Consider the following 27,245-nt stretch of genomic DNA (forward strand, 5'->3'; position numbering starts at 1 on the left):
AATCTCTCTAATTCTTCCAGCCCCTGTCAAACTCATGCTAGCCATATTCTGTAATAGGTGCTGAATACATTACTATAGAAGAAACAGTGCATTGGTCTCCTAGGATTGCTTTCTCGTGGGCACTGAGAAGCTGAACAGGGTTGTATTTTGCTCTGTGGTTTGGCTTCTCTGCTACTAAGTATGAGGAGAGAATAATTTTTCTGGGCTTGAAAGGAAAACTTTATTTGGATGGCAGAAAGGGGCTGAATTACTAGTTTGAAAACAGTTGTGAGTGCAGTAGGGAGTTTTGAAATCAATAATGTCAATACAGAGCTGAAAATTGCAGTGATGCTACTAATAAAGGAAATTTCTGTTACTATTACTAATGTATGCTGGCATTTGTTCATTAGGCTGCATCTGATACCTTGAATGCAGAAATGGCACATGTCCAGATCAGATTCCGTGCCAGGCCAGATCTGAACATTATGTCATTCTGTCTCCCCTGAGTCAGCAGGTAGAAATGGAGCTTGAGTGTTCAGCCAAATCTGTGTTCTTAATGACAGAGGAACTGGACTTTGTGATTTACTGCTGAGTTTATTTGCCCTGTGATACAGGTGTGTGATCCTAGAGGTGCTGATGGCTGCAAATCATAGGCAGCAGGTGGGGAAAATGATAGAGATGAGACATTTAAATCATCTAGCAATGGAAAAAATATGTGGAAAAAATGAGAGGATGGGAAAAATGACATCATAATGGAAAAAGTTACTACAGAGAAAGCCAGAGAAATAGAAAAGTGTTTTATATTGGAAGGGGAAATGCTGACATAAACAGTGGTGGGGCAAATAAACACGTGACATCAGAACAAGATTGTTAATTTCTTTCTGGAGGTGACCTCATTGGTGCTATCTTCAGTTACATGCAAATGTATGAATCTGAACTGAAGCTTGTGATGGAAGTACTGAATAATAGAATGTTAGTGTCCAAGTGGGAGAAAGATTCTGGTATCATTGGCTTATTTATCATCTGGTTTAGATTGCAGATTCAATTGTCACAAACGCTGTGCATCTAAAGTACCTAGAGACTGTCTCGGAGAGGTGATTTTCAATGGAGGTAAGATGAGAAACATGCTTTTAAATGCTGACAGATCTATGGAGGCTTAGCAAGATACATTAGCCTTTGGTTCCCTCATCTTTTAATATTTTGCATCTTTTTATTTGATCTGTCCATTTTTTTTTTTTCACCTGAGATCACTGACAATTAAAAAGACTCAAGGTAAAATTTATACTCTGGTGACTTCAATTGTACTTACTGGCAAGTATGGTACGCTTTGCTTGATACTGCTCAAAGGAGATTAACAAAATCAAGAAACCTTACCAGTGTACAAAAATCAAACATCTGTTGTGGTCAGTCTGCTCACTGTTCACCATGAAAAATATATTTTAAATGTTAATATTTGCAGACCAGGACCAATTCTTGTGACTTTCTCATATCAGTGATTTTTAGTGTCCAGAAGTAGCCCAGCATTTTGAGGTAAAAGAGAAAGGGGGAAAAAACAAGCCAAACCAAAACTCACCACTATTTTTTTTTAAAAACCTCAGTTAAGTAGGGCTATTTTCTGGATAACAGCTTACAGAACTAAAAGGGAGAGGTGGGGAACAGTACATGGATGAAAGTTTAGAGTCTTTATTATAAAGTTTTAGATCAGTGTTAAGCTGATGAAATATGGGATGGACAAGCAGTGAGGTGAATTGCAAGCTGTTTGAATGAATGGGCCCAGAGGGTGGAGTCTGGTTGGAGTCTGGTAAACAGTGGTGTATCCCATGGGCCAATACTGGGTCCAAGCCTGCTCAGTGTCTTCATTAATGATCTGGATGATGAGGCAGAGTGTATCCTCAGCAAGTTTGCTGATACCTAGGAGGACTGGCTGATAGTCATAGTGTTGTGCTGCCATCCATAGGGACTTGGACAGGCTGGAGAAATGAGCTCCTGAGGGTCATTGGACCAGACAACCTCCAGAGGTTCTCCAATTTCTACCATTCTGTGATTGTACAGGCCAAAATCTTGATCCTCTGCACACACATATTCACTGGTGGCATGCAGCAGGTCACACCAAACTGTACAACCTGATTCAGAGGCCTGAGCAGCAGCCCTGTTAGCCAGTGGATCTGTTGCTATTGTACAACATATCCCACCCATTCAAGCCTGCCTTCCTTTTCCAGCTTCAAAGCTCTTGCCTGGGTCTTGAGGCTGGTGGCAATGAACAATAGTGTGCTTTCACCACCCTTGTGATGCCAGGGTCCTGGGGCATGTAGTTTGGGAACCGAGTTCTTACAGTCCTTCTGCAAACATACGGAGTAGTTTATTTTTTGTTCATTCTCCCACCCTTAAATTGAGGTTTCCTCAAACAAACAAAAAGCCTGCTGCTGAAGGCCAGCAGGGAGTTGGATGCATACAAGGTTTGTCCTGCTTTGCTCTTTTCCTGCAACATCATGGCCCGCTTTTTCTCACTTACTTTTGCTATTGTGGGCTACAAGGGTAGTGAGAGCAGATTTCTGGATATCTGTTGATGGAGAATTTAATTTGCACAGGAATAACTCTGTGGGTCATCTCTAGCCATTCAAAGGTTACTTTGTACTGATTATTTGTGGAACAGAAGTACTTAATGAGATTTAGGTTTAGACCTTAAGCTTTTCACTCTGTTTCTTTCAGTATGATTTTTGTTTTAGTTTGATCTTTCTTGCCTTGGCATTTAGCAAAACTAAATTGATAGTGTTCAGTAGAATCATCTGCATCATTCAGCAAAAAAAACAGAGGATTTTTCATACTCTGTTTGTACTTTTATGTTTACTTGCAGAAATGTGAACTGATGAAGAAATTTTGTAGAGTTTTTGAGGTTTTCTTTGGTTTTGTTTGCCTTTTCTTTTTCCCTTCCCCCCCCCCCCCCCTCTGGTGTGTGTGTGTGTGTTTGAAATAATGTCTGAAACCTGTGTTGTTTCCAGAACCTGCTAGCCCAGGCCAGGACTTGGACATGCCAATGGAAGTTGATAGCAGTGAAATGAACAGTGATGGTAGTCGAAGTCTAGATGATGCTGAAGAGCCCTCTCCTCCAGAGGACAAAATCTTCTTTATGGATCCATCTGATCTTGATACAGACAAAGATGAGGAAGCTGTCAAGACTATCAGGTAATCCATAAGGTAGTTTTCTTTGCTCAGTATTGCAAGTAAAACATTTCTGTTTACTTAAAGTGTTGTTTTTTAAATTTTGCTCCTTTTTTTATTTAACTTCAAAATGCTTTATAAACTTAACCATGTCTCAAGAGATTCTCAAGTGTGAATTGAAATAACACAGTCTCTTGCAATTGGAAGAAGTGCTGTGCTATGACTGTTACTAAAGAAATAAAACTATTGTATTGAAACATGGTGAAATTTATGGCTTAGCATAGCTAATACATGACTAAGGCCTTCATGACCAGCCTGATATAGTTTGTTATATATGTGTTGGTTTAAAAGGAATTACTTGAGATTTTAGTCATCTCATTAGTCTATATGTATTTTAGGCAGAGGTTTGTTCCTGTTTGTCTTGAATGTGATTTTTCTCAAGTCTTCTGTTTTTGAACTGTTATGTAGTTCCTTCAATAAAGTTTGATCTTTTTGCTTTCTGTGTTACTCTAAGTAGCATAACCTGATTTTAAGTCATGGAGCAGTTGTAGAAGGTCAAACTAAAGGTCATTTAAGCTCAGGGTTTAATAGCAAATACGTGAGGACGAACATTTCTTTCAGTGATTTATAACTCAAGGACTTAATGAATTGAAAGTAGCTTCTCTTTTGTATTCCACCTCTGGGTAGGCTTTTCCCATTTATTTCTAATCTGTTTTGAGGGAAATAAAGTTCTTCATCCTGTGGCAGACAGTTCTACAGTGTTTCATATTTCTAGACATCTGTAAGATCCTTTTCTCAATCTTCACTTTTCCAGGCTGAAGAGCCCCAGGTCCCTCACATACAGAGGGCAGAGATGCACCAGTCCTCTAATCATCTTTGTGGTCCTCTGTTGGACTCCTTCCAGTAGTTGCCTGTCTCTCTTGGGCTGGGGAGTCCAGAACTGAACAAAATACACTCAATACATTACAGTTGCTCTCATGTAAAGAGCAACTCTGTCAGCACACCTTGCTGGTCTGTCTTAAAGTATGTGGTCATCCATGACAGAATTTCAGTCATGTGTGCCATCCCACCATGTTGCAATAGATTGTGGCTCTGCATCCACACACACACCTCTAGTCCTTCATGTTTATTCTTCATGCTGCAGGTGTTGGTGTACAGGCATTTTAAAGAGGTAGTCAAGTAAGAAGATTTCCCTGGAGAGATGCAAGAGGATCTGCTATAGTTGTACACGTGCTGGAGGTAGTTTGCCTTCTGGCTCTCCTCTTGGAAGGCATCTAAGGAACATTTGCCACTGCTTTGGTTGGCCTAACTTATTCCCTGGTTAGCCAGGAGTTGATACTCCTTATTTGTCTATTTGTGACTGCCTCCCTTCCTTTAACTGGTGAAATGGAGGAAAAGATAACTTGGGCACCAATGTTTTGACTTGCACCCTCAAGGCTTTATAGTTTTCCTTGATTCTGCCCAGGTTCTGGCTCACAGTGCTGCTCATGCACTCATGGAACAGTAACATTGGATAGTAATTGGTGCTTTTAATGGTGCTTTTAGCTCCTGGGATACAGCAGACATCTCATAACTTCCTGTCAGGTTGGCAGATAGGTACCTCAGTGCCCTCTAAAAGAGAGTCACCCACTTTTGCATTCTTTTTATGGTATTCCCTTCACTGTTGATGAAGTTTTTCTGTGTAGAGCTTGCTTATGGATGTCTGAAGGTGTTAAAGCTTCATATCTGGTTTTGGCGGTGGTGTTCAATGGTGGAGGATGAAGCATAGTTCTGTCTTTTTCGGTCCAAGGTGCCTCTTTCTTCATGGTGCCTGCAGGGGCATGGTTTTGAAACCACTTGCAATCCCCATCTTGGCTCCTTTAATGCCTAGTGACTGCTTCTTGCAGCCTAGCTACTTGGTGTAACACATCATCAACCTGTGCGTACCTTTTGCAGGTAGTTACGTTTGTATTAGGGGAAGGCTCTGGGCACTCCCTGCAACCTAACCCCTGTACTGAAGAATCCTTTCTGTCCAGGTCTGGCTGGGTGGACTTTTCAGGGGCTTTCGCTGTAGCAGCACTGGTTTTAGCACTAAGGATAGTGCCCACCTTGTGATGGAGAGCCCTAGAGCACTTCCCTGGGGTGAGCACTCGAAGGAATGACCGGGGGCCTGCCCTGCCTAGCAACTGCAGCACACTGCCCTGTGTGCTCTCTAGGGTGTGCCAGGCAGCTCTTGCGGGGTCTCTGCTCTCCCTCAGGTGCCCCTGGCTCGAGGACCCCCCGTCTGCCTCCAGACATCAGCTGCAGAACTGAACCTGGCTGCTGCTGCTGCCACATTTGCTCCTTACTTCCTTGGTTTTGAACCTGCCTCATGGTTTTGTGTGTCTGTTAATGTTTCTGTTAGTGTCATGTGTAGGAGCTCAAGCAGGAAACTTGGTGGTTCATTCCAGTGCTGTTGAAACCCGTACTGTACTAGCCGATTACTCTGTCAGAATATTAGATTGTCAAATTCTTGTCTGCAGGACAGTTTACGTCCCTGATCATTGGTAACATTTTCTAGTGAAGCTATGCTTTGAATTAACACACCTCTGTTTATATTTTCATACATTGAAAGTATGCTTTAGATAGAGACCTTAATTACTGTAGTAACAATATTAGGAAGTCTCATAATCAGCTGACACAGAATAGTGAAAATAGTAGCAATGCAGATTTTTTTTTTCCCAGTATAAATGCAGTGCTGTTGTATTTTAACTTGTTAAATATTAACCATCTTGGTTTATGTTTTTTTGTTTGTTTTAGTCCTTCAACAAGCAGTAATATTCCTCTCATGAGAGTCGTACAGTCAATCAAGCACACAAAGAGGAAGAGCAGTACAATGGTGAAGGAAGGATGGATGGTTCACTACACTAGTAGAGACAATCTGGTCAGTGATTTCAGTTTCTTTCTAAGTTAAGTTAAATTATTTCTCTAAAGCAGTGCATTTCCTCTCTCTTATTTAGATATTCTGATTTACAGTAGCATTTGAAAGGACTTGGCCATGGTGTTCATTATAAAGAAATTTGGTAAAAAGGACAAGCTGCAGTTTATTCAGAATTTTTCATGTGGCATATCAGTACTTTTCTTTCTTCCTTCTAAGCAGGAGAAGCATCTATAAGTTGTCTCAATTGAATTGCATGTGTAAGATTGCATATTTCTTGATAAAATAATTTGGGATAATTGCTTATGTCTTCCTTCTTTATCATTAGAACTAAATATTTGTGTCAGTGTTTTTATTCTACTATATGAAAAGATTGAAGTGATTATAAAATGATGAGTACTGAAATGGTAAATGCTGTTATTCTAATGATCAAGTGTTTCTCAATATTTGTGTAAATATTGGAGTCCTTAATTCCTTTAGCACTTCATCTGCCTAAGCATTATTGAATGCCACCTGCTTCTTGATGTCAATGGAATCAAAAGTTGTGGCTTGACTATATGTCCTCAGGTATGCGAGTATCCTCCAAAACAACTACCTTGTTTGTTCATAGCACTAGCAGTAATGATCTTCTTTGAATCTTCTTAGGCAATCTCCTTCTCTTTTTTATGGAAGATAAGGAAGAATGACTGGGTTCTTTAGACTTGTCTGATGTGAGGTAGTGAATCCTTCTGGTAGTTGAATGAAAAGGATGAATTGAAGAAGTTCCCAGATCCGGTGAACTAGTGTGTGATATTGAGACTCTTCATGAAAAGCAGCATAGATACTTTTGCATTCTTTGTTTCTACACAGAAGTCTGATTGAAGGGAATTTCAGGAGTTAAGCTGCTGAAATCAAGCTGAGGGGCGATGCTAGCTCAGAAATACTGTAGTATGTTTAATTTGGGGGATTTCAGCTAAAGACCACTATGTGTGGTCTGTCAGAAACTGCCTTACAAAAGGCTTACTCAAGTACAGTTTTCTAATACCTAGATGTATTTATCAGAAACCAAAATAAGTATCTAGCATATTTCAGATGAGATTCCAGCTAGGGCCACTAACAGACACAGTTGTCATCAGTTGGCTGTGGAAGAACTAAGGCCAGGTAGCAGACAAAACTGAATAGCTCTAGCAAAATGCACGAGGGAAGACCTGGTATTTGGCTTGGATTTAATCTTTCAGTACAGCAAGTACATTTTTCCATGGACTTACTTGAACCTCTTCATGGAACAACGTTCTCATTTTATACCTTACCTTAGCTGTCAGCCTGCCTGCTACTTAGGTGCCATGCAAATGAAGTGGAGTATTCTGCCCCAAAGCAAGATAGCTTCAGCCAAGCAAGCACTCATACAGCTTCCTAAAGGAAGGAGACTTCTGCGTTAGGCATTACACCACCGGTTCTTTCCCTTGACTGCTCTGCTATCGGCAATGTCAGCCTGTTTCCTATTCCTGAAATAACTTGGCCTTTCTGTCAGTTTCAAAGAGATCCATTTTTAACAGCAACATCTGTTTGGTTCTTGCTGACCTGGGATAACAAGATACTTCACTCTTTATAATGAGGAGTTCCTGTATCATCATCTGTATTCTTTTCCTCACTCTGAGCCAGTCCTTTCTCAGAACAGGATATGGGCAGATTTTGAATCATTGAGTGAATTTCTAACCTGTTCCTTAGTAATATTCCCCTCCAAACTCTTCCTGATTAATGATTTAATAAAGAGCATATATAACCACCGACAGGTTAATCTTTATGCTTTCCCCCAGTTCTCATTCAGTGCTCACTAAAAATTCAATTTATTTATGAGTTAGCTTTCCTACAGGTAGTCTTTGCTTCACCGTGATGGGTGTGATTTAAGCTCTGCTGTGTACGTTTCAAACTTTGTCATCTTAGGCCAGAACTAAGGGTCTTGGATTTTTGCCAGAGAAAAATGAAAATGGGTGTCTAACTATATGAGCATGAGGCAAGCAAAGTAAGGTAGATTCAGAAGATTCTAAAAGCTCCTTTATTTTGAGGAATGTTATTTTACTTACAATTACAAGGCAGTTTATACAGATAGTTTATACTACTTCTTGGTAGAGAAGATACTTCTCATTCATGGAGACTTCCAGAAAATGGCTACTTAGTCTGTCTTGATTTTTTTTATTTTTTGGCTATGATATTTGGATCTCCATTGAATCCATTTGAATCCATTTGAATCTCATGATCTGTCTTTCTTGCCACCACGTGCTTTTGACTTCCTAAAATTCTGTATTGACAACAGAATTAAGGACTTAACGCCTGCTCAGTCCTTGAACCCTTGTGGTGTTGGTGTTAGGATAGAGAGGGAGGGAGCTTGACTCCCACAGTTGTTCCTAAATTTAAATCAGGTTTTGAGAGCATGTTTTCCCTGTACAAGATAACTACTGTTGCCCCTATTATTACTGTAAGGTAAGTAATATTTTTTTTTCTGGTTTGTGTAAATAATTTTTGAGCCTTGTCATGAGTTTAAAAAAGTTTATTCCCACAGTGTATCTGTATATGTGTCAAGCCCAAGATGCAACTGTAAATTAATATTAATTGATTATTTAATGCAGTTCCCATTTAAATAATTGGGTAACTAGAGCCATACCAGTGACTTACTCCTTATGTTCTTGTACTCTGCATTTTTTAGAGAAAAAGACATTACTGGAGACTGGACAGCAAATGCCTCACACTATTTCAAAATGAATCTGGAACAAAATATTACAAGGTAATTAATGATGATTAATAATTACATTGCACTTAATTTACTTTGTGCTTTATAGATCTGTCATCTAGTTACGAAGAGTATAACTACAGTCTCCCATTTCCCCATCTTCTAAAATCAAAATGGTGTCCAAGTTAATTAGTTGGCCAAACTTTATAAATGAGAAGGGCCAAGACTAACTCTGAGAAGTTGTTTTCAGCACCTGTCCTAATCCCCTTGAGTATGTCTCCTTAACAGTTTACATGTACTGTTCTCCTCAATTACCTAGCATAATAAGCTCTCTTTCCAGATGCCAGAGAATATGTTTGGCTGCCAGTGTAATGAAAGTTAAGATTTTTGCATTTCATAAGTAGTGACTGAAAGTTTGTGTGCTTGTGTATTTCATTTTGAGGTTCCAGAAACTAAATTCTTCCCAACTGTACAACTGAAATCAGGCAAGATTGAGAAGAAAATTTACTGTGCAGCATGGCATTATATAAATGAAGCCTAGCAATAAATTTAGTATGTTGTTAATATAGTAATGTGTTCAGTGGTGCAATATTCAGAAAACATGTTTGAATGTATAAACAGGATTTTTTTCCTTTTTTGTCTTACACCTTTAGGTGGGGGTCCAAATCTTGCAGCTTCTTCCTTTATAACATCTCTAAGATCAAGCCTTTTGTCTGTACACCCAGCTAAACTTGCCCAGATCCTTTTCATCCCTATCTTGACCAATGCAGTCTCTTCTCAGACCTCTCTGATACTTGTATTGCCCTGTGCATTCAAAACACAGCTGGTAAAATATGTTCCTTGCTTGTTGCTCTGTTGCATCACTGCTTTCAGTCCTTTGACTTGCCCCTTTGCACCGCTTTCTTTTACTGCTTAAATCTCAGGTTATTTGTCTTTGCTGTTAGATCATTCATTTTTTTGCCTTTACATTTATTTGCTCTCCATCAGCTGCTGTCTCTTATCCCTATAATGCCCACCTGGTGTTCACGTGCTTGTTTACTGCTCTTGCAAGCAATGTGCACCTGTTTACCTTCCCATGTACGCGGAATTCCTCCAGCTAGTGCAAACTTGAAGCCATTTCCTTCCTTCAGATCTGTTCTCTAGTACTGCTTCTTACCATGATCTTAAACTGACAAGGCAGAGGAGTCAGTAGAAATTGTTAATATCTGTATAAAAGAGAATCTTTACCTAAACCAATTCAGATATGTGAAGCAGTGCTTGTTGACTAGCTTATATAATCACTCCTCTTCTTAATGCTGTCTTGTTTCACCTTTTTTCCCTGTCATGTTCTTCTCTAGCTGAGTTGTACAGGCTACAGTGGAAAAAGGTCATTCTGTAGTTGTGCGTTATTTGTATGCGGTGGGAGCATGTCTTATGTAGTTTTCTGAGTAGAAAGTAGTAGTTTATACAGAAAGAACTGTATGTAGAAAGTCTGGAAGCCTCTCTAGGCTTGTACAGAGGAATTCGGGAGACTGAGTTGGCAATAGTCATGCACAGTTTGACATCAGTCATGAAGCTTGGTGTTTTGGCATTTTGACATTTTTGCTTTGATTTCTTTGCAAATGCATTAAGTTTTTGAATATCAATATGTTAAAGTGTTGTGTGTGTGTGTGTGTTCATTTTTGTAATCTTTAATATTTTTCTTCAGGAGATTCCACTTTCAGAAATTCTCCAGGTGACTCAGCCTCGAGATTTTTCAAATGTGGTGCAGGGCAGCAACCCGTACTGTTTTGAGATCATCACTGACACCATGGTGTACTTTGTTGGCGAAAACAATGGCAGCAGTCATCACAGTCCTGTTCTTGCTGCCACCGGAGTTGGACTTGACGTAGCTCAGGGCTGGGAGAAAGCCATTCGTCAGGCTTTGATGCCAGTCACTCCTCAAGCTAGCGTTTGCACTGCTGCAGGACAAGGAAAAGATCACAGTAAGCAGGCAGACAAGGCACTATTACTCATACTCTGAAGCTACTAATGGTAGAGCCTTCTTTCAGAAAAGGGCTTGTTTTAAGTGGAGGATTGTCTGTCTATTTTCTGCTGAATTGGATCCATAGTTTTTCACAAGTCACTGAAAAAATGATGCTCAGGTTTGTGGAGGGTGGGCAAATCCTTTGATCTATGGTAGCAGGAAGTAGTTAAGAATCAGGTTTACAGTGTGAATGTATGTTGCAGAGCTTTATTGTAGGAGCTTGAGTGAGTTAAGAACTCACACACAGGTGCTGGATATGAAAAGACCCCCATAGTTGAGGTACTCCTAATATACTTTAAATATATTCATATTATATACTCCAAAATAACTAAATTTTGTTGCTCTTTGATGTTGTCCCCTATATATTTTTTAAAAAAATCTGTGATATGTCAGTAGCTTAAAAAAAAGGGAGTCAGTGATGCATTGTAAATGCTTCCAGTGACAGAAAGATCTTCTGCTGAGCCTTGGGTAGTAATAGAAAGTACCCTGTGCTACTTTTTATGCAGCTGCCTTCCCTTTCTCTGGCATAGGATCATATTTCTTACAGATGCTCCACTAATCTATGTGTTGTTCCTTCTCTTGAGACATCTCTTTATGTCTTCCAGTGATGGCAATTCACATTCTGTACTGAGACTTAGGATTTCGTCCCGTAGTTTTCTTTCATCTTGCATCTATTCCTTAAACTTTTTCTAGTGATTCCCGCCGCCCTGCCCAGTAGATTCTGAGTTTAGTTTCTCTGTCTCTGATACCTGGCTACTCTGCATCAGCAGCAGTTAAGAATGTGTAGATGCTAGCCTTAAGTAAAGGCACTTTCTGAAAATGCAACCACGGTCTGGAACGGTGAACTATGAAAGGCCAGTACTGGTATTTGTATTCCATTGCACTGAAGAAACTTACCTCACGGTACCTCACAACTGGTCTTGTACATACAGAACTTGCTGCTTTCAATGCAAAATTCTTAGTTCCAAATGTGTATTTACACTAAAACTCTTGGTTTTCTGGAACCTGAGCCTTGCTGTTGGTGAGTGACTTGTGAAGACAGCTGCTTTCCCCAAAATAACTGTTTTATTTTCATATATAAATAATAACATTTTTATATTAAAACTTGGAAGTGGTTGGGGACAGAACTGCAGGGGTAGATACAAAGTATTTTAGCACATTTGGGATTGTAGAAGTATAAGAAACTACCTGGAGTTGTGGAGCCCACAGAATGTCGATTCATCCCTCATCTTCTTACATATTGTGAGCTATGGAATGTATCCCATAAGCCTTTAAGAAATTCAGTTAAAAAACCAAATTCCTTGTTTTCAACCTTGCTGCAGCTTGTTTTGACCGTAGTAACTTTTTTTGCCTGCCTTCTTTCTTGGTTTCCCTTGTGTCCTGTTCTAGTTCAGACTTGAACATAATCTGTAGACACAGGCAAGGCTGTAATTCCAGTTCATATTTTATATGTAGTATTCAGTGTCCTTGAGAAACAGTATTTATTGCTATCTTAAGTCTGAAAATTCTTTCTTTAAGATAAAGCACAGGTGGCAAAAATCAGATATGGATATTTTTGTCCTTTGAAATTTTGTTGTTTAAAGCTGAAGGCTCTTAGGGTCTTAAAGGTTCTTCTCAAAGTAAATCTATAGTATGTTTTCTGTCTCCCTTGTAGGTGAGTTGTTGTGGGGTTCTGTTTTTTTGGGGGGATTTTTTTGTTTGTTTGAAAGTTAACAAATGATTAGTGTCTGTTTGTCCGAGATGCCTCCCCTCTGTCTTGGAAGTCAAAGGAAAAGGTTTTTTTCTGCCTGTTTGGTGTATCTCCTCTTGTCTGTGCATCACACTCTTACTCCTGTAAGAGTAATGAAAGCAGCTGCTGCAGGCTGTATCTTCATCTGGTGCATTTACTTGCAAATTGAACTTCTAGATGTGCTCTTTTATTTTAAATATTGATATGCTTCTGTAGATCATTCATGAAACAAAGAATTAAATATTTTATATATATATGTTAGAGGTTTTATGGTTTGTTTTAATTATCAGGCCTTATGTTACTTGCTTTACTTGAAATATTTCCCTTTTTTTAGGCATTAATTTTGCATATCGTGATGCCACAGCAAATTAGTAACCGCATTCATTTGATTGCAAGGGATCTACCTGCTGATCTTCCCTGTGCTTTTCTATATTGCTACCAGAAACTCCTAGTAGTTTAATGAACTCTGGTACAATTGCCACTTTGCTTTTAGTTCTCCAGCTCTGTACTGTGTACACATTCTTACTATTCTACTATTTTTGTGATCAGTGACATGACAAAGATAGACAAATAACCCCAGCAAAACTCCCAGGGCTGTTTAATCAGTCTGTGAAATCTGAGTTCCAGGGTATGTTTCTGCAAAGCATCAATAAAATCATTTCACCATGACTGGGTTAGAATTCAGCAAGGCGGGGTTTGTTTTCATTTCTTTTTACTAGAAAAAGACTGCCATTTCTATTCAATTACTTAGTTAAATCTTCTTTATTGCAGAAGAGTTATCCCTGAGCATCTCTGTTTCAAACTCTCAGGTCCAGGAGAATGTGGTGAGTCATGTGCATTGTACAATAATAGTATTTATTTCCTTGGGTATTACAATGTAATGGGTAGCAGCAGTGTCTGGATGAGACAGCAACGCCCAGGGTATTGTGGCCAAAGAAGCAAGTGTTACATACAGGAAGGAATCTGCTTACCTGGCACAGCTGTTAGTTTTTATGAATGTGTGCCCCTGCTTGCAGTGCAGCTAAGTGGATCCTCTCTGGGAAAAGTTTGCTGTATTTTTCCACTCCATTCAGGGTAATGATGGTAGCCTTTACAGAGCTTGATTAATGCCAAATGTAAATACGGTTTAACCAGTACTGACTAATATGCTCATGAATGTTTTGATTAGTCCTGATATTTGTGATTTCTTCTTTTCATACTATAGGATATCAGCTCTGTGTACCAAATATTTGCTGATGAAGTGCTGGGTTCTGGTCAGTTTGGTATCGTGTATGGAGGTAAATTACATAAGATTTCATTATACATTTATTAATGTAGGACATTTGGCTGCTTGATAGGATTAGCCATTTCATAATTACTTAGCTGTATCTAGAATGTCTAGGTGAAGTTTATCTTGTAAAAGTGTTATTTGGATTATTTTAGTCTTTTTATTTGCAGTTTCCTGCACAGTATTCCTTAGAAATTTTTTTATATGGAGTTTTGCATTGGCATAAAAATTGGTTCAGAATATGCATTGCATTTTGACCACAGATGAAAACAAAACAGTTGCAAGCTTCAATGATTTGAATTTTTTTTTAATTGCAAATTCTATCACTGTCTGTTATCGTTATACCAGCTTGTAATGATACCTGAGAGATGCAGCCAAAAGCAGATTAGGAAAATACATAGCTTGTGGTTTGACAGTATTTATGCAAATGTTCTATTGGCATATTTTATGCACACAATTTTACTACAAATTTCAGCAGCATGAAGTGGAGGGAGAAATTCATGCCAGGAGGTCTCAGTTTTAGGTTTCAAATGTAGTTTTGTCACTTTAGTTTGAAACTTCACTTGCAACATGCAGCTTGTAGTATATAATTGGAACTGAAACTGGCAAAGGAAGTAAAAGAGAACAAGAAAGGCTTCTTCAAATATATCAGTAGGAAAAGGAAGAGTAGGGAAGGTGTGGGGCCACTACTGAATGATCAGGCAGCCCTAGTAGCTGAGGATGCAGAGAAGGCAGAGTTGCTGAATTGCTTCCTTTGCTTCAGTCTTTACACCAAAGGCTGTACTGCCCCATGCACTCCAGACCTTGGATGAAGGAGAGGAAGCCTGGAGGAAGGCATGCTCCCCACTGGTCACTGAAGACTGGGTTAAGGATCAGTTACACAAATTGAATGTTCACAAGTCCATGGGCCCTAATGAGATGTACCAAACAGTGCTGAGAGAGCTGGCTATTGCTCTGCCACTCTCCATCAGTTTTGCCAAATCGTGGCAGACAGGAGAGGTGCCTGAGGACTGGAGGAGAGCCAATGTCGCTCCAGTCTTCAAAAGGCAAGAGAGAGATTCCTGGGAACTACAGACCAGTCAGTCTCGCCTCCATCCCTGGAAAAGTGATGGAGTGACACCTTCTGGAGAGCATCTCAAGACACCTGGGAGAGAAGGTGGTTATCAGGAGTAGTCAACATGGATTCACCAAGGGGAAATCCTGCTTGACTAACCTAATAGCATTGTATGATGCCCTAACTGAATGGGTAGATTCAGGGAGACCAGTGGATGTGGTCTACCTTGACCTTAGCAAGGCCTTTGACACCATCTCCCATGACATCCTAGTGAGCAAACTCAGGAAGTGTTGGATGGAAGAGCAGACAGTGAAGTGGATTAGGAACTAGATAGAGTTCAAAGAGTGGTGATCAATGGTGCTAAGTCCAGCTGGAGAGCTGTAACTAGTGGAGTCCCCCAGAGATCAGTATTGCTACCAGTGCTGTTCAAAATCTTCATCAATGACATTGATGAAGGAACAGTGTGTCTGCTCAGCAAGTTTGCTGATGACACCAAATTGTGAGGCTTGGCTGATACACCTGAAGGCTGTGTGGCCATCCAATGACACTTGGACAGACTGGGGAGCTGGGCAGAGAGAAGCCAAATGAGGTTCAACAAGGACAAGTGCAGAGTCCTGTACCTGGGGAGGAATAAAAGACTGCACTAGTACAGGCTGGGAGGTGATCTGCTGGAGAGGGACCTGGGAGTCCTGGTGGATAACAAGTTACCCATGGGACAGCAATGTGCCCTGGTGGCTAAGAAGGCCAATGGGATCCTGAGGTGTATTAAGAGTGTGTCCAGCAGATCGAGGGAGGTTCTTCTCCCCCTCTGCTCTGCCCTGGTGAGACCTCATCTTGAGTACTGTGTTCAGTTTTGGGCTCCCCAGTTTAAGAGGGACAGGGATCTGCTGGAGAGGGTCCAGCAGAGGGCAACAAGGATGATTAGGGGACTGGAGCATGTACCTTATGAGGAGAGGCTGAGGGACCTGGGGCTTTTTAGTCTGGAGAAGAGAAGACTCAGAGAGGATTTAGTAAGTGTTTATAAATATCTGAGGGCTAGGTGTCAGGAGGGAGGGGACAGGCTCTTCTCACTTGCTCCCTGTGATAGGACAAGGAGCAATGGATGTAAGCTGCAGCACAGAAGGGGGGAACTTCTTTACTGTAAGGGTCCCAGAGCACTAGAACAGGCTCCCTAGCAGGGTTGTGGAGTCTCCTTCTCTGGAGACTTTCAAGGCTCATCTGGATGCGTTCCTCTGTGACCTGAGCTAGATTGTGTGGTCCTGCTCTGACAGGGGGGTTGGACTTGATGATCTCTTTGGGTCCCTTCCAACCCCTGACATCTTGTGATCCAGTTTTCCTGTGATAGTCATAAAAAGAAATACTAGAAATGCATTATATGGCCTGTTTCTAATTTATCCCTTTTTTTAGTTCTTTATTTTAAAATGTTTGGGGTTTTTTGTTCCCATGTGTTACACTACAAATATTGAGGAAAACCACAGACCGTAAATCTGGAGAGAGAGAAAAAAAGGCAGAATTAATGATTTAAAAGTCGTGCCCTTTCTGTAATGTTGTCTTTCTAGCCAGGAAGTATTGTGTCTATGACTTCCTTCTGTGCCAGTTATGTAGTTAAATACTAATCTCTATTATTTCTGAGCTGCTTGATGGAAATGCAATTTGTTGGTCTGTTTTGATGTCTCTCTTGAGAGACCTCTCCCCCTCCCACCCCCTACCCTTTGGAAAGCATACTGTGAATCAAAGTGGGCCTCCTCTTTCATGAACTAAAATACAGACAATGTTTTCATGTTTTGATTTTATTTCTGATTGGTTATGTTTTACTCAGGAAAGGGAATTTTCAGGCTGCTTCTCTGTTAATGTTTCTTCATGTTCAGTTTTAAGCTCTAGTGTAGTGAAGTGTTTTATTAGTTTGGTGGTTTTGCTTTATGTTCTCTTTTAACTTAGCCTTTGGCATCTGATCAGTGTTTACTTCATTATTGATCACATTTCTGCTACATTTCAGTAGAATTTGGTGTCCAGTGTAACCAGAATAATTTTCCCTGAATCTAAGATTTCATTTAAACTATAGCTGGATGCTGTGCTTTCTGATACTTTGTCTAAAAATAACTGATTGGTAGAGACAAAATGACAAAACTCCTCAGAACTTTTTTGAGATTTCAGGCTTTATTCTGTTGCCTGTGACAGTCCATTATACACTGCATGCTTTCCTTAGGACTAATGAAGTCTTTCTAAAGTTTATTTTTTGCTATCTAGATGGTTGTTCTATTTGGTAACCTTGTAAACCCCTGTGGATCTTGAGTGTTCTCTCCATTAACTGCCCTGCTTTATCTAGTGGAGATAAGCCCGATTTTGACCCTTTATTGATGATGATGTTTAAGGCAGGTGCATTAATTGCTTGGTACACCAGCCTTTGGAGCAGTCCCTATGCCCTGCCTAAGCCTTGGCCACCAGTACTGACTGCGGAGCAGCAGGTGAGCCCTGGCTGAGTGGTTAGTGAGGCATAGTTTGCCTCTGTAGCAGTGTCAGTAGAGTCCTCTGTGCCACTTGCACTGTGTGTGTTGTCTCTTTCCCTAGAACGGCTTCCAAAAACCTTCACTGATAATGACATTTTTCTTTGGTGGAGCCTGATTGTTCTGTACTAGTTTAGTATTAAATGTCTTAGAGTATCAAGGTCTTGCAGTGTGTTTTCCCATTAACCTCTCTAATGTGAATGTGGTATCCCAAGCTTACAACCCTGGACTTAAGGCATGCAGACTTTGATCACTTCAGGGATCTGCTGGGGAAAGTATTGTGGGACAAAGCCTTAGAGGGGACAGGGGCCCAGGACAGCTGGTCAGTGTTCAAGGATCACCTTCTCCGTGCCCAGGAGCAAAGAATACCCACAAAGAGGAAAGCAGGAAAGAATGCTAGGAGGTCCCTTCCAACCCTGACAATTCTATGATTCTAGGTCAGTTTAGCAGTTGTGGAGAAGCACTGTAAGCATTTGCAGTTACTCATTTTGCCCTTGAAACATTTTGTGTACTGCAGAATGCTTCTTAGGTAGCCAGTGGAGGTTGCAGCAAGGAAGAGTATTTGGTGATATCAGCACAGGTTTTTTTTCTTCCCACAGCATTTAGAGCTTTTAAATCACAACAGACTACCCCTGTGTATTCTTCTTAGTTCATAATTGCTCTCATGTTCTTGTAGAGTATTAGCTATGTAATTTCCCACGTGTGTGGAGCCTGTGAAAGTATGAAACCACTAGAAAAGGCTTGTAGATCTCTCTTCTTAGAATAGAATAAACCAGGTTGGAAGAGACCTTCAAAATCATCGCGTCCAACCCATCAACCAATCCAACACCACCTAAACAACTAACCCACGGCACCAAGCACCCCATCAAGTCTTCTCCTGAAAACCTCCAATGATGGCGACTCCTCCACCTCCCCAGGCAGCCCATTCCAATGGGCAATCACTCTCTCTGTAGAATTTCTTCCTAACATCCAACCTAAACCTCCCCTGGCGCAGCCTGAGACTGTGTCCTCTTGTTCTGGTACTGGCTGCCTGGGAGAAGAGACCATCATCCGCCTGTCTACAACCTCCGTTCAGGTAGTTGTAGAGAGTGATAAGGTCACCGCTGAGTCTCCTTTTCTCCAGGCTAAGCATCCCCAGCTCCCTCAGCCTCTCCTCATAGGGCTTGTGTTCCAAACCCCTCACCAACTTTGTTGCTCTTCTCTGGACTCGTTCCAGCAAGTCAACATCCTTCCTAAACTGAGGGGCCCAGAACTGGACACAGTACTCGAGGTGCGGCCTAAACCAGTGCAGTGTACAGGGGCAGAATGACCTCCCTGCTCCTGCTGGCCACACTGTTCCTGATGCAGGCCAGGATGCCATCGGCCCTCTTGGCTGCCTGGGCACACTGCAGGCTCATGTTCAGCCTACCATCGACCAGTACCCCCAGGTCCCTCTCCACCTGGCTGCTCTCCAGCCACTCTGACCCCAGCCTGTAGCACTGTCTGGGGTTGTTGTGGCCAATGTGCAGAACCAAGCACATTTATGAGTCTTGAATGCTTTTTTAGTAGAAGAGAGGGAATATTCCACACACAAACTTGCACTTGCAAAGACTTCGCCTAGTGCATCCAGTGCCGCTGAGCATACCTGACAGCAGAGTAGCAACTAGTTTAAATGGATCTACAGCCCTGCTGATCACTTCATTACTCAGATACAAGCTGCAATTTAAAATACAAACACAGTAATACTTGTACGGAATGTACTTGTTTTGTAGCTGTGACTTGCCTCTACCTCTTGGTGACTGACAGTGACTTTTTATTGCATTTTTTTTAGGAAAGCACAGGAAGACTGGAAGAGATGTGGCTATCAAAGTCATTGACAAGATGAGGTTTCCAACTAAACAGGAAAGTCAGCTTCGTAACGAAGTAGCCATTCTCCAGGTACAAAAGTGTTTTTTTAGATCACATTGGAGTTTTGTCTCAAGCCATGAATGAGGTTTTGTGGTGTAAGTGTTCTGAACTGATTTATAAATCTGCATTTGTCATCTTTTTGCAAGAGAATCTTAGAAGGGCAGGAATTCCTGAATAGCTGGTAGAGTTTGTAACTTGGGGATGGTATCTACGCCCTATAGGGGACCCACTAAAGACATGTACTTTGGCTTTGTGTTTTGTCCCTCCTGTAGCAGGAAACTATGGGTTTTAGCTGTCTCCTGCTACTGCCTTCTCAATCTGAGTGTTATTCTTGCGTGTTTTGTACTCAAGCTACTGAGTATGCCAGCTTCAGTTGCTATGGATGATTTGTGTTGAAACAAGTTAGTTTTGTAGTTTTTATCTCTAACCCTCCGCTTAACTGCCTTTTGGTTTGTACTGTTTCCATGTAACTCAGCATATTTAATGCTGGTTTATTTTGGTGATGTACCTATACTACTTCATTTTAGAATTTGCACCACCCTGGGATTGTGAACCTGGAATGTATGTTTGAAACCCCAGAACGAGTCTTTGTTGTGATGGAAAAGCTGCATGGGGATATGCTAGAGATGATTCTTTCCAGCGAGAAAAGTCGACTTCCAGAACGAATAACTAAGTTCATGGTCACTCAGGTTAGCAGTCGGTCTCTCTGCCTTGAGATGAAAGGATAGATTTGTCTTTTGTACTTGTGTGAAAATGGAGTTTGAAGAAGGGATTTTTTGGTGTTATTTGAAAGAGACAGCATGGAGGGCTACACATATCATGAAAACTGACTATGGAAACAATTTTGGATGTTAACTATGTTAATTACTTTTTTGCTGCTCTTTCCTAAGACAGAACATTGTGGTCATCCAAAGATGCACGTCAAAATAGAAAATAGTAAGCATTCAGAAGGACAGAGTGGAAGGAAAGGGGAGTTAAATTAAACAAGAAAAGAAAAAAAGGAAGTATTCCTTGCAAAGTATATGTGGGTTTATTATTCTTGAAGGCTGTGTTGATACAAATTATTGTATTGGTTAGCATCTGTGACTTTTGACATTTCTGATCCTCTTGAATAGTCCTGAAAAACGTTATTTTGGTTTTTTGTAGATACTTGTTGCTTTGAGGAATTTGCACTTCAAGAATATTGTGCACTGTGATTTAAAACCAGAAAATGTACTACTAGCATCAGCAGAGCCATTCCCTCAAGTGAGTGAAGACAAAAAATACTTATGAGCACTTTTCTTTTTTTCCTTCTTCTTCTAGCCTAGCTTTATGCTCAGTGATCTGTTTCAGCCTCTTTCCTCTCAGCCATGGCCCAGCTCTCAGCAATGCTGTGCACCAGCATTCTTTCCTCTTAGGAGCCTGAGAAGTGTAACTACAGCTAGCACTTAGCAAAGGGTTGTGTAGACTACATCTGTTCTTATGCTTGTGAACAGTGTGTGGAGATTTGTAATTTGGATTAGTGAGAATATTTCAGCAGAATAGGCACAGGACTAGAAACTTGAAGACCAGTCCCCATTTTTGTTTCAGTGCTGTTAGACCCTGGAAAGCAATTTCTTCTGTGTCGTACATCTTCTCTTCTTCAGTCTTTCTTGTGTTGCTTAGAAGATACTGTGAAAAGGGATTGCCGCATTTGTCACTGATATTGCTCAGGGATCTGCATCATTGGTGTCATGTAAGAGAAATGCTGTTCAGCAATACTAGTGTCGAGGTACTGTCAACACTTACCCCGTCAGTTACTACCTTCGATACCTTGGATAGCATGGATTTTGTGGAGGAGATATAGAAATTCAGAGCTCCTGGGCAACATCAGTGACGTTAATGCGAAGTGGTGTGGACTTTTGGGACGGATTTAAAAAGATCCAGATCAGGTGTCTGCTGTGTTCAGGTTAAGAACCACTAAGATTTGAACATCAGTGCAGGCACTAGCTGTTCCTGCTTTTTTTACGTGGAGGGTTATTTGACTGTTCTATCCAGAGCTGGCTGGCTGTGAGTTCTAACTAAAACTTACTGTTTGATTTCTGTATAGCTGAATCTTCCAGATTCAAGAATATGATTAAGAGGAATGTGATCTGGCTGGGATTTGTGCACTTTTAAAATACCAGTTCTGTGACTTCAGAGGGTGCAGATTTGCTTCTGAAAGTAACCTAAGTTTGGAATCAAATCTTTTGTCCGTATTTGCACACTTGTGGCTGTGTACTACAGAGACTATCTCAGACACCCGAGTCTGTGCAAGGCCAGTTGAGGTCTCAGCCTAAAGCATGGTTGTTCTGCAGACCAAAAAACCAGCAACCTAAACCATTGACTGGATTACCTGATGTTTTGTTCCCATTTTAGTGCATGCAATGTTTGAATGATGGCAGAAAGGGTATCGAGTACCAAACTGGTCTCGGGCGGTAGCATGCTTTGGAGATCAAGCAGAGATTTCTTGGTTTAAAATACATTTCTTTTGTAGGTGAAGCTGTGTGACTTTGGCTTTGCACGTATCATTGGTGAAAAATCTTTCAGGCGCTCTGTGGTGGGCACACCTGCTTATCTTGCCCCTGAAGTGCTCAGGAGTAAAGGTTACAACCGCTCTCTAGACATGTGGTCAGTAGGGGTTATTGTCTACGTGAGCCTTAGTGGTACGTTTCCTTTTAATGAAGACGAGGACATAAATGATCAGATTCAAAATGCAGCCTTCATGTACCCACCAAATCCTTGGAAGGAAATTTCCAGTGAAGGTAAAAAAATAATACATGTTCCCTATTAGAATGTTTTTGTATGTGGATAATGTATTCAAATGCTTAAAGCTCAAGGTTTGTTCAGATACAAGTGTGAGAATTACTGATAAAGTTTGAGTTTAGTAGGCTATGACAAAATGGATAAATAAAAGCTGGCATGCCTTTGTGAAAGATAAATTGCCAAATACAGCGCTGTAAATAATTCTCAGGGGTGGAGGAACCAATAGATCTGGCAAGAAAAATTAACTGCATGCATGTTTAGTGGGATAACCTGAAACCTTGAAAGATTCCCAAGAAAAAGTTAAATCAAGTGTATTTGCTGAATGCTGATCTCAAAACGTGCATGATGTAGACTATAATTACAGGAACAATTCAGAGGTGAATTTGAAACTTTAGTTTTGTACACTGGCAAGTGAAACAAAACCTGGATTTAAATGTCAGGTATGAGCAACCTAGAAGTTTACAAGGTTGGTCTCTAGGGCTCTCCAATGCCAGCTGTGCTATTAGTATCATTCATATGATTGACACACAGGTAAACGTATACAAAATATACACTAGTGGAAGAGCCTGCATAATCTTGGAACACAGGATTATGCTGGAGTAATTTTGATGCTTCTGAAAGTCACTAAAATCAGGAGGGAAAAAGATTAATGAACAACATAGTAAAGCTTTTAGTGTTTCCATTAAAGGTTGGCTGGGAGCTTACCCTGTGTAGCTATTTTGGAGCCTCATTTAACATCAGCAAAGTTAAATATAAAATTCAAGAGCTTGATTAAGAGTTCAGTAGGATATATACACACACACACACACATTAAGAAATCACTTTAATTGTAGCATGTGATAGAGATTGTTAGAATGTAATATAATTTTTGTTCTTTGTCAGCCATTGATTTGATAAACAATTTGCTTCAAGTGAAGATGAGAAAACGTTTCAGTGTTGACAAATCCCTTAGTCACCCGTGGTTACAGGTAAACCCATCTGCCCATTTCACTGCTTTGTGATGGATGGATAGATGTATTTTAAAAATTAATTCATTCAGAGGCTTATTAAAATTATTAGCACTTAAAACTATCAAAATCTGTTAACCGGGATTTATGGAGGGCTCAGGTATGTCTGTTTTCAGCTCTGTGTTTCATGTGCTCTGGGATTCTGCTTATCTGTTGATGGCTGCTTCTCTCAAGGAAAATTTTGTTTTACTGTCTTTCAATTCTTACTTTGTGTCTGACATCAACACAGAACAATTCTGGCACCTCTCCTGAATGCAGGCAGTGATGAGTGCCACTGAAGTCAGTAGAGAGAAACACTGCTCAGTGCAGAAGCAGACACAGAAGGTGGAATGTGCTGTAACTTGTAGATGTTTTAGAACAGAATTGTTTGGACTGGAATTTATTTGCTGCTTTGATGCAAGTGCCTTTCATATATCTCTGCACAGGAAGAACTTGAAAGACATTAGGGGAAAATTGACCTGAGTATGAACAATATTGGAATGAGTATAATTTCTTATAAAAGCTACCTTAGCTGTCTTGTTATGGAAAAGTTGTTGTGGCTTATGGTATTACAACTTCAGATACAAGCCTAATTAATTTCTAGCCATTCTTTGTGGACACTTTGTTAGGGTATATGGGGGGCTGCTGAGTTTGGTTGTGGTTTCTGTTGTGTTTGTTTGTTTTGTTCTTTTGTTTGTATTGGTCTGTTTTGCATTTTGTTTGGTTCCCCCCCTCCCCCCCGACATTGTTGATTATATCTTATGGCTGTTTATACTGAAGTAGAGACAAAGTGCAGAGTTTCTGTGGGAACGTAGGGCTGCTGTTTCATTAACTGTTTCCTTAAATCTCTCTTATTCCTTAGGATTACCAGACTTGGCTTGACCTCAGAGAATTTGAAACACGCATTGGAGAACGTTACATTACCCATGAGAGTGATGATGCACGCTGGAAAGAACATGCTTATGAACACAACCTTGAGTACCCCCAGCATTTTATTATGGCTCCTAATCCAGATGACATGGAAGAAGACCCTTGATTTATTCATTATGCTAAGTTACAGCAAAAAATACTCCAGAGAAAAACTGAGGATAAGTTTTGGAACAACTGTTGCTCTTTCTGAAGTGCTATATACATAGTTCAGTGTATGACGTCCCAGAGGATCCTGCATTGACCTGAGACTAGACTGTCATCTGACAAGATTTTCTCCATCACTGACTTAAACTATGAGTAGTTACTGGACAGTAAGATAAACCTCCTTTGGTAACATTTCACCAAGCTGTGTGGCTACAAAGCCATTACTGAGGTGTCACGTGTACAGATTGGTTTGTGTGTTTTTCAAGGATTTTTGTTGTTGTTTTGTTTTCATAGACTACACAATAAGAATTTTGTAATGGTTTTCTAATCCCTATTTACTAGACCATAGAGGACTGTTTTCTGTTACTTAGATACATCTCCCATTTCCCAAACTGTGTATGGGGAAAAGAGACTGTAAAAAGAGATCAGTGCAGTGTACCTTGGCTAATAGCAAATTGTGTTGGTTTAAGTTGAACACAGCTTCATCCATGAAGGAATAATTTGCTGCTGTTAAAACACCTAAATAGGAGTGGCTTTGCCCTAACTGGACTTTATCCAGATACTCCAAAAAAAGAAGACCCCACAAATTCCTCTGAAAGTAATGGCTGACAATCTAAAGAAACGACAATCACAGTTATGCTAGTTCTTTGTTTTGTCTGTTAAACCTGAGCAATAAGCCACAACAGTGTGTTGCTGTGCAAGGCTGGCACACTTCATTGATACACACCAAAGGCATTTTGTCTTCAAGCTATACAAGTAATGCACAGAGAGCATACAGGACTTTTGATGTAGCTTATCCTTTCACACAGAAGGATGTGGAAGAATAGGGAAACATATGTGCAGCTTTTCTTATGTTGTTTTATTAGATTTTAATTCTTTTCTACTATTTTTGTAATTTGTTTTAAGGTTCCCCGGACTTTCATCAGGAGTAGTTTGTAGCCTGCTAGCTTGTATCTTAACTTGGCTCAGAACCTAGGAGCAACAGTAGATATCAAATCACCTGTTGCTTCTACCAGGGCAGCTGGATTGTAGGAGACAGATTGTAGGGCTTTACCTTCTGACCTTAACCTGCAGCCCCTCCCGTCCTCTTCACTGTGCTCATCATTGTTATTTCAGCTGAATGAAGAGTCTAAAACTGATTGGAATTATTTTTTTTATGCAGATGTCTCAGTTGAGGGATGCCCACCAGTGTTCTGTGAAATGAGTCCTTCAGAGAACAGTGTAACAGTTAATGTCATCAAGATGTTTGAGGCTGTCAATGCTAAATGCAAATGGAGGAGTGGGGGGCTGCACCTTTTTTTTTTTTTTTTTTTGTGACCTGTTTTATAAAAATGGAAAAGGTGAAATCTTTCCTTCTGTGTGGGGTAACAGTATTGTGGTGCCAGGGGCTGAATGGCTCCACATATGCCTGATGTACCTGGCAGCTTCACGGGAGCTTGCTTTGAAACAGTTTTAAAAATAATGATACAGGCTTGACCTGCAAACTCAGCGAGAAGCTTTGGGCTATCTCATTTCTCTCCTACAAAGATTTTTTTTTTTCCTTCCCCCCCTCCCCCCATGGAGATAACTTTTCCTGCTGTTGTGCTTCAGGTGAGCAGAGGTTTCTCCAAGTTGTTAGCTATCGGTTATGTCAGGGCGGGCAGCTGCTTGCAATGACAGCGACGTGGCAGTCAAGTCAGTGGCACTTGAAGTATGTACCCACAGGCAGGTTTGGCTCTTTAACCCATCTTTTCTTTTCCTATTGCCCCTAGTCTAACTGCCACTGCATTTTGTAGGTGTCTGAACTGCCAAAGGCTGTCTTCCCAGTTAGAAACACCAGACTTTAACATGTTGGTCCAGCCTGTATGGCCGTTTCCTACAGCCAGCAGCAGGCAGAGCATTTCAGCCCTTCCAACCACCAAATGTCCTCTCTCCCAGCACAGGTTTTTCTCAGGTTTGTGCAGGAAACTTGCATGAAGGCACTCTCCACACTCTCAATGGAAAGGAATTGAGAAGGGGTAGAATTTGCCCCTTAACCTTGCCACCTATCAAGGAAGGGTTTCAGGACTGATTCCTCAGAGGGGCACTGTTTTTTACCTTTAGAACCAGGACAGTAACTTCTGAAGCTGGTATTTACCCAGGCTTGGCAAAGGGAGGCAGTGGGTTTTTTTCAATTTCCACTGCTCAAGTGATGCAATTTCAGTGAAGCCATTCCTGTCTTCCATCCTAACTCTAATAATGTAGAGAGACTGGTTTTAAATTTCTAATTTTATACTTGAGGTTTTCCTGGGTGGTTTTTTCCATCTTTTCCCCCCCCCCACCCCCCTTTTAGTTCATGCTTTTTTAGGGAGGAAATAAAGCCAGCCCAGTGACTTGAAAAAGCATGACAGGATAGGGAAGGAGGGGACAACAATGAAGATGACCTGGCTGATATCATTCCCCATGGAATCTGCTCACCTCCGCTGTAGTTTATGAGCTATTTATTCTTCAAGTTGTGTTAAAAAGTAAATAATGCTGTTAGCAGCTGGAGATTGACCCTATACACAGATTTAGGGGGCCAGACAATGGAAGCCACAGGTAGCTAACAGTAGAGGAATAAAAAAAATCAGACCTTCATTCAAAGTAAGTTTTCTTTGGAGTATTAAAAATAGCTGAATTTTCATTCTCTTTTCTGCTTTTACTGCAGACTTTGACAGCAGGTTACAGTGTTTTGTATCTTTACCCCTTGATGAATTAAGTTGCGTTCATTCAAGAAATAGTGCTATGATGATGCTAGAAAAAGCTCATGTAAAATTTATAGCCTGAAAAGGACACTGTCAAGTACTTTTATATTTTTATACATCCCCTTGTTTGTAAATAGCCTCTGATAAGCTTGAAAATAAAATTTATTTCCCTATCAGACTTGTTCTTTATTCACATCAATTCTCTATCACAGAATCACCAAGGTTGGAAGAGACCTCAAAGATCATCAAGTCCAACCTGTCACCCAAGACCTCATGACTAGGCCGTGGCACCAAGTGCCACATCCAATCCCCTCTTGAACACCTCCAGGGATGGTGACTCCACCACCTCCCTGGGCAGCCCATTCCAGTAGCTAATGACTCTCTCTGTGAAGAACTTTATCCTCACCTCAAGTGTAAACTTCCCCTGGTGCAGCTTGAGACTGTGTCCCCTTGTTCTGGTGCTGGTTGCCTGGGAGAAGAGACCAACCCCCACCTGGCTACAACCACCCTTCAGGTAGTTGTAGAGAGCAATG

General features: G+C 40.7%; 1 protein-coding gene across 1 annotated transcript in view; it reads left to right on the forward strand.

Annotated features, from left to right (window-relative positions):
* PRKD3 (protein kinase D3) overlaps nucleotides 1-25,289 on the forward strand; it is a 45,849-nt gene extending 20,560 nt beyond the window's left edge. The window contains exons 6-18 of the mRNA XM_054162343.1: nucleotides 1,012-1,089; nucleotides 2,979-3,162; nucleotides 5,917-6,040; nucleotides 8,718-8,795; nucleotides 10,429-10,705; nucleotides 13,247-13,299; nucleotides 13,680-13,752; nucleotides 19,111-19,217; nucleotides 19,715-19,876; nucleotides 20,334-20,432; nucleotides 21,682-21,949; nucleotides 22,833-22,918; nucleotides 23,799-25,289. Of these exons, the coding sequence (XP_054018318.1) occupies nucleotides 1,012-1,089; nucleotides 2,979-3,162; nucleotides 5,917-6,040; nucleotides 8,718-8,795; nucleotides 10,429-10,705; nucleotides 13,247-13,299; nucleotides 13,680-13,752; nucleotides 19,111-19,217; nucleotides 19,715-19,876; nucleotides 20,334-20,432; nucleotides 21,682-21,949; nucleotides 22,833-22,918; nucleotides 23,799-23,972 (1,763 nt within the window). The 3' untranslated portion in view covers nucleotides 23,973-25,289. The remainder of the gene's footprint in view (nucleotides 1-1,011; nucleotides 1,090-2,978; nucleotides 3,163-5,916; nucleotides 6,041-8,717; nucleotides 8,796-10,428; nucleotides 10,706-13,246; nucleotides 13,300-13,679; nucleotides 13,753-19,110; nucleotides 19,218-19,714; nucleotides 19,877-20,333; nucleotides 20,433-21,681; nucleotides 21,950-22,832; nucleotides 22,919-23,798) is intronic.
* The last annotated feature ends 1,956 nt before the right edge of the window (nucleotides 25,290-27,245 follow it).

Source organism: Dryobates pubescens, chromosome 6 (genome assembly GCF_014839835.1).
Source record: "Dryobates pubescens isolate bDryPub1 chromosome 6, bDryPub1.pri, whole genome shotgun sequence".
In the NCBI taxonomy this organism is placed as follows: domain Eukaryota; kingdom Metazoa; phylum Chordata; class Aves; order Piciformes; family Picidae; genus Dryobates; species Dryobates pubescens.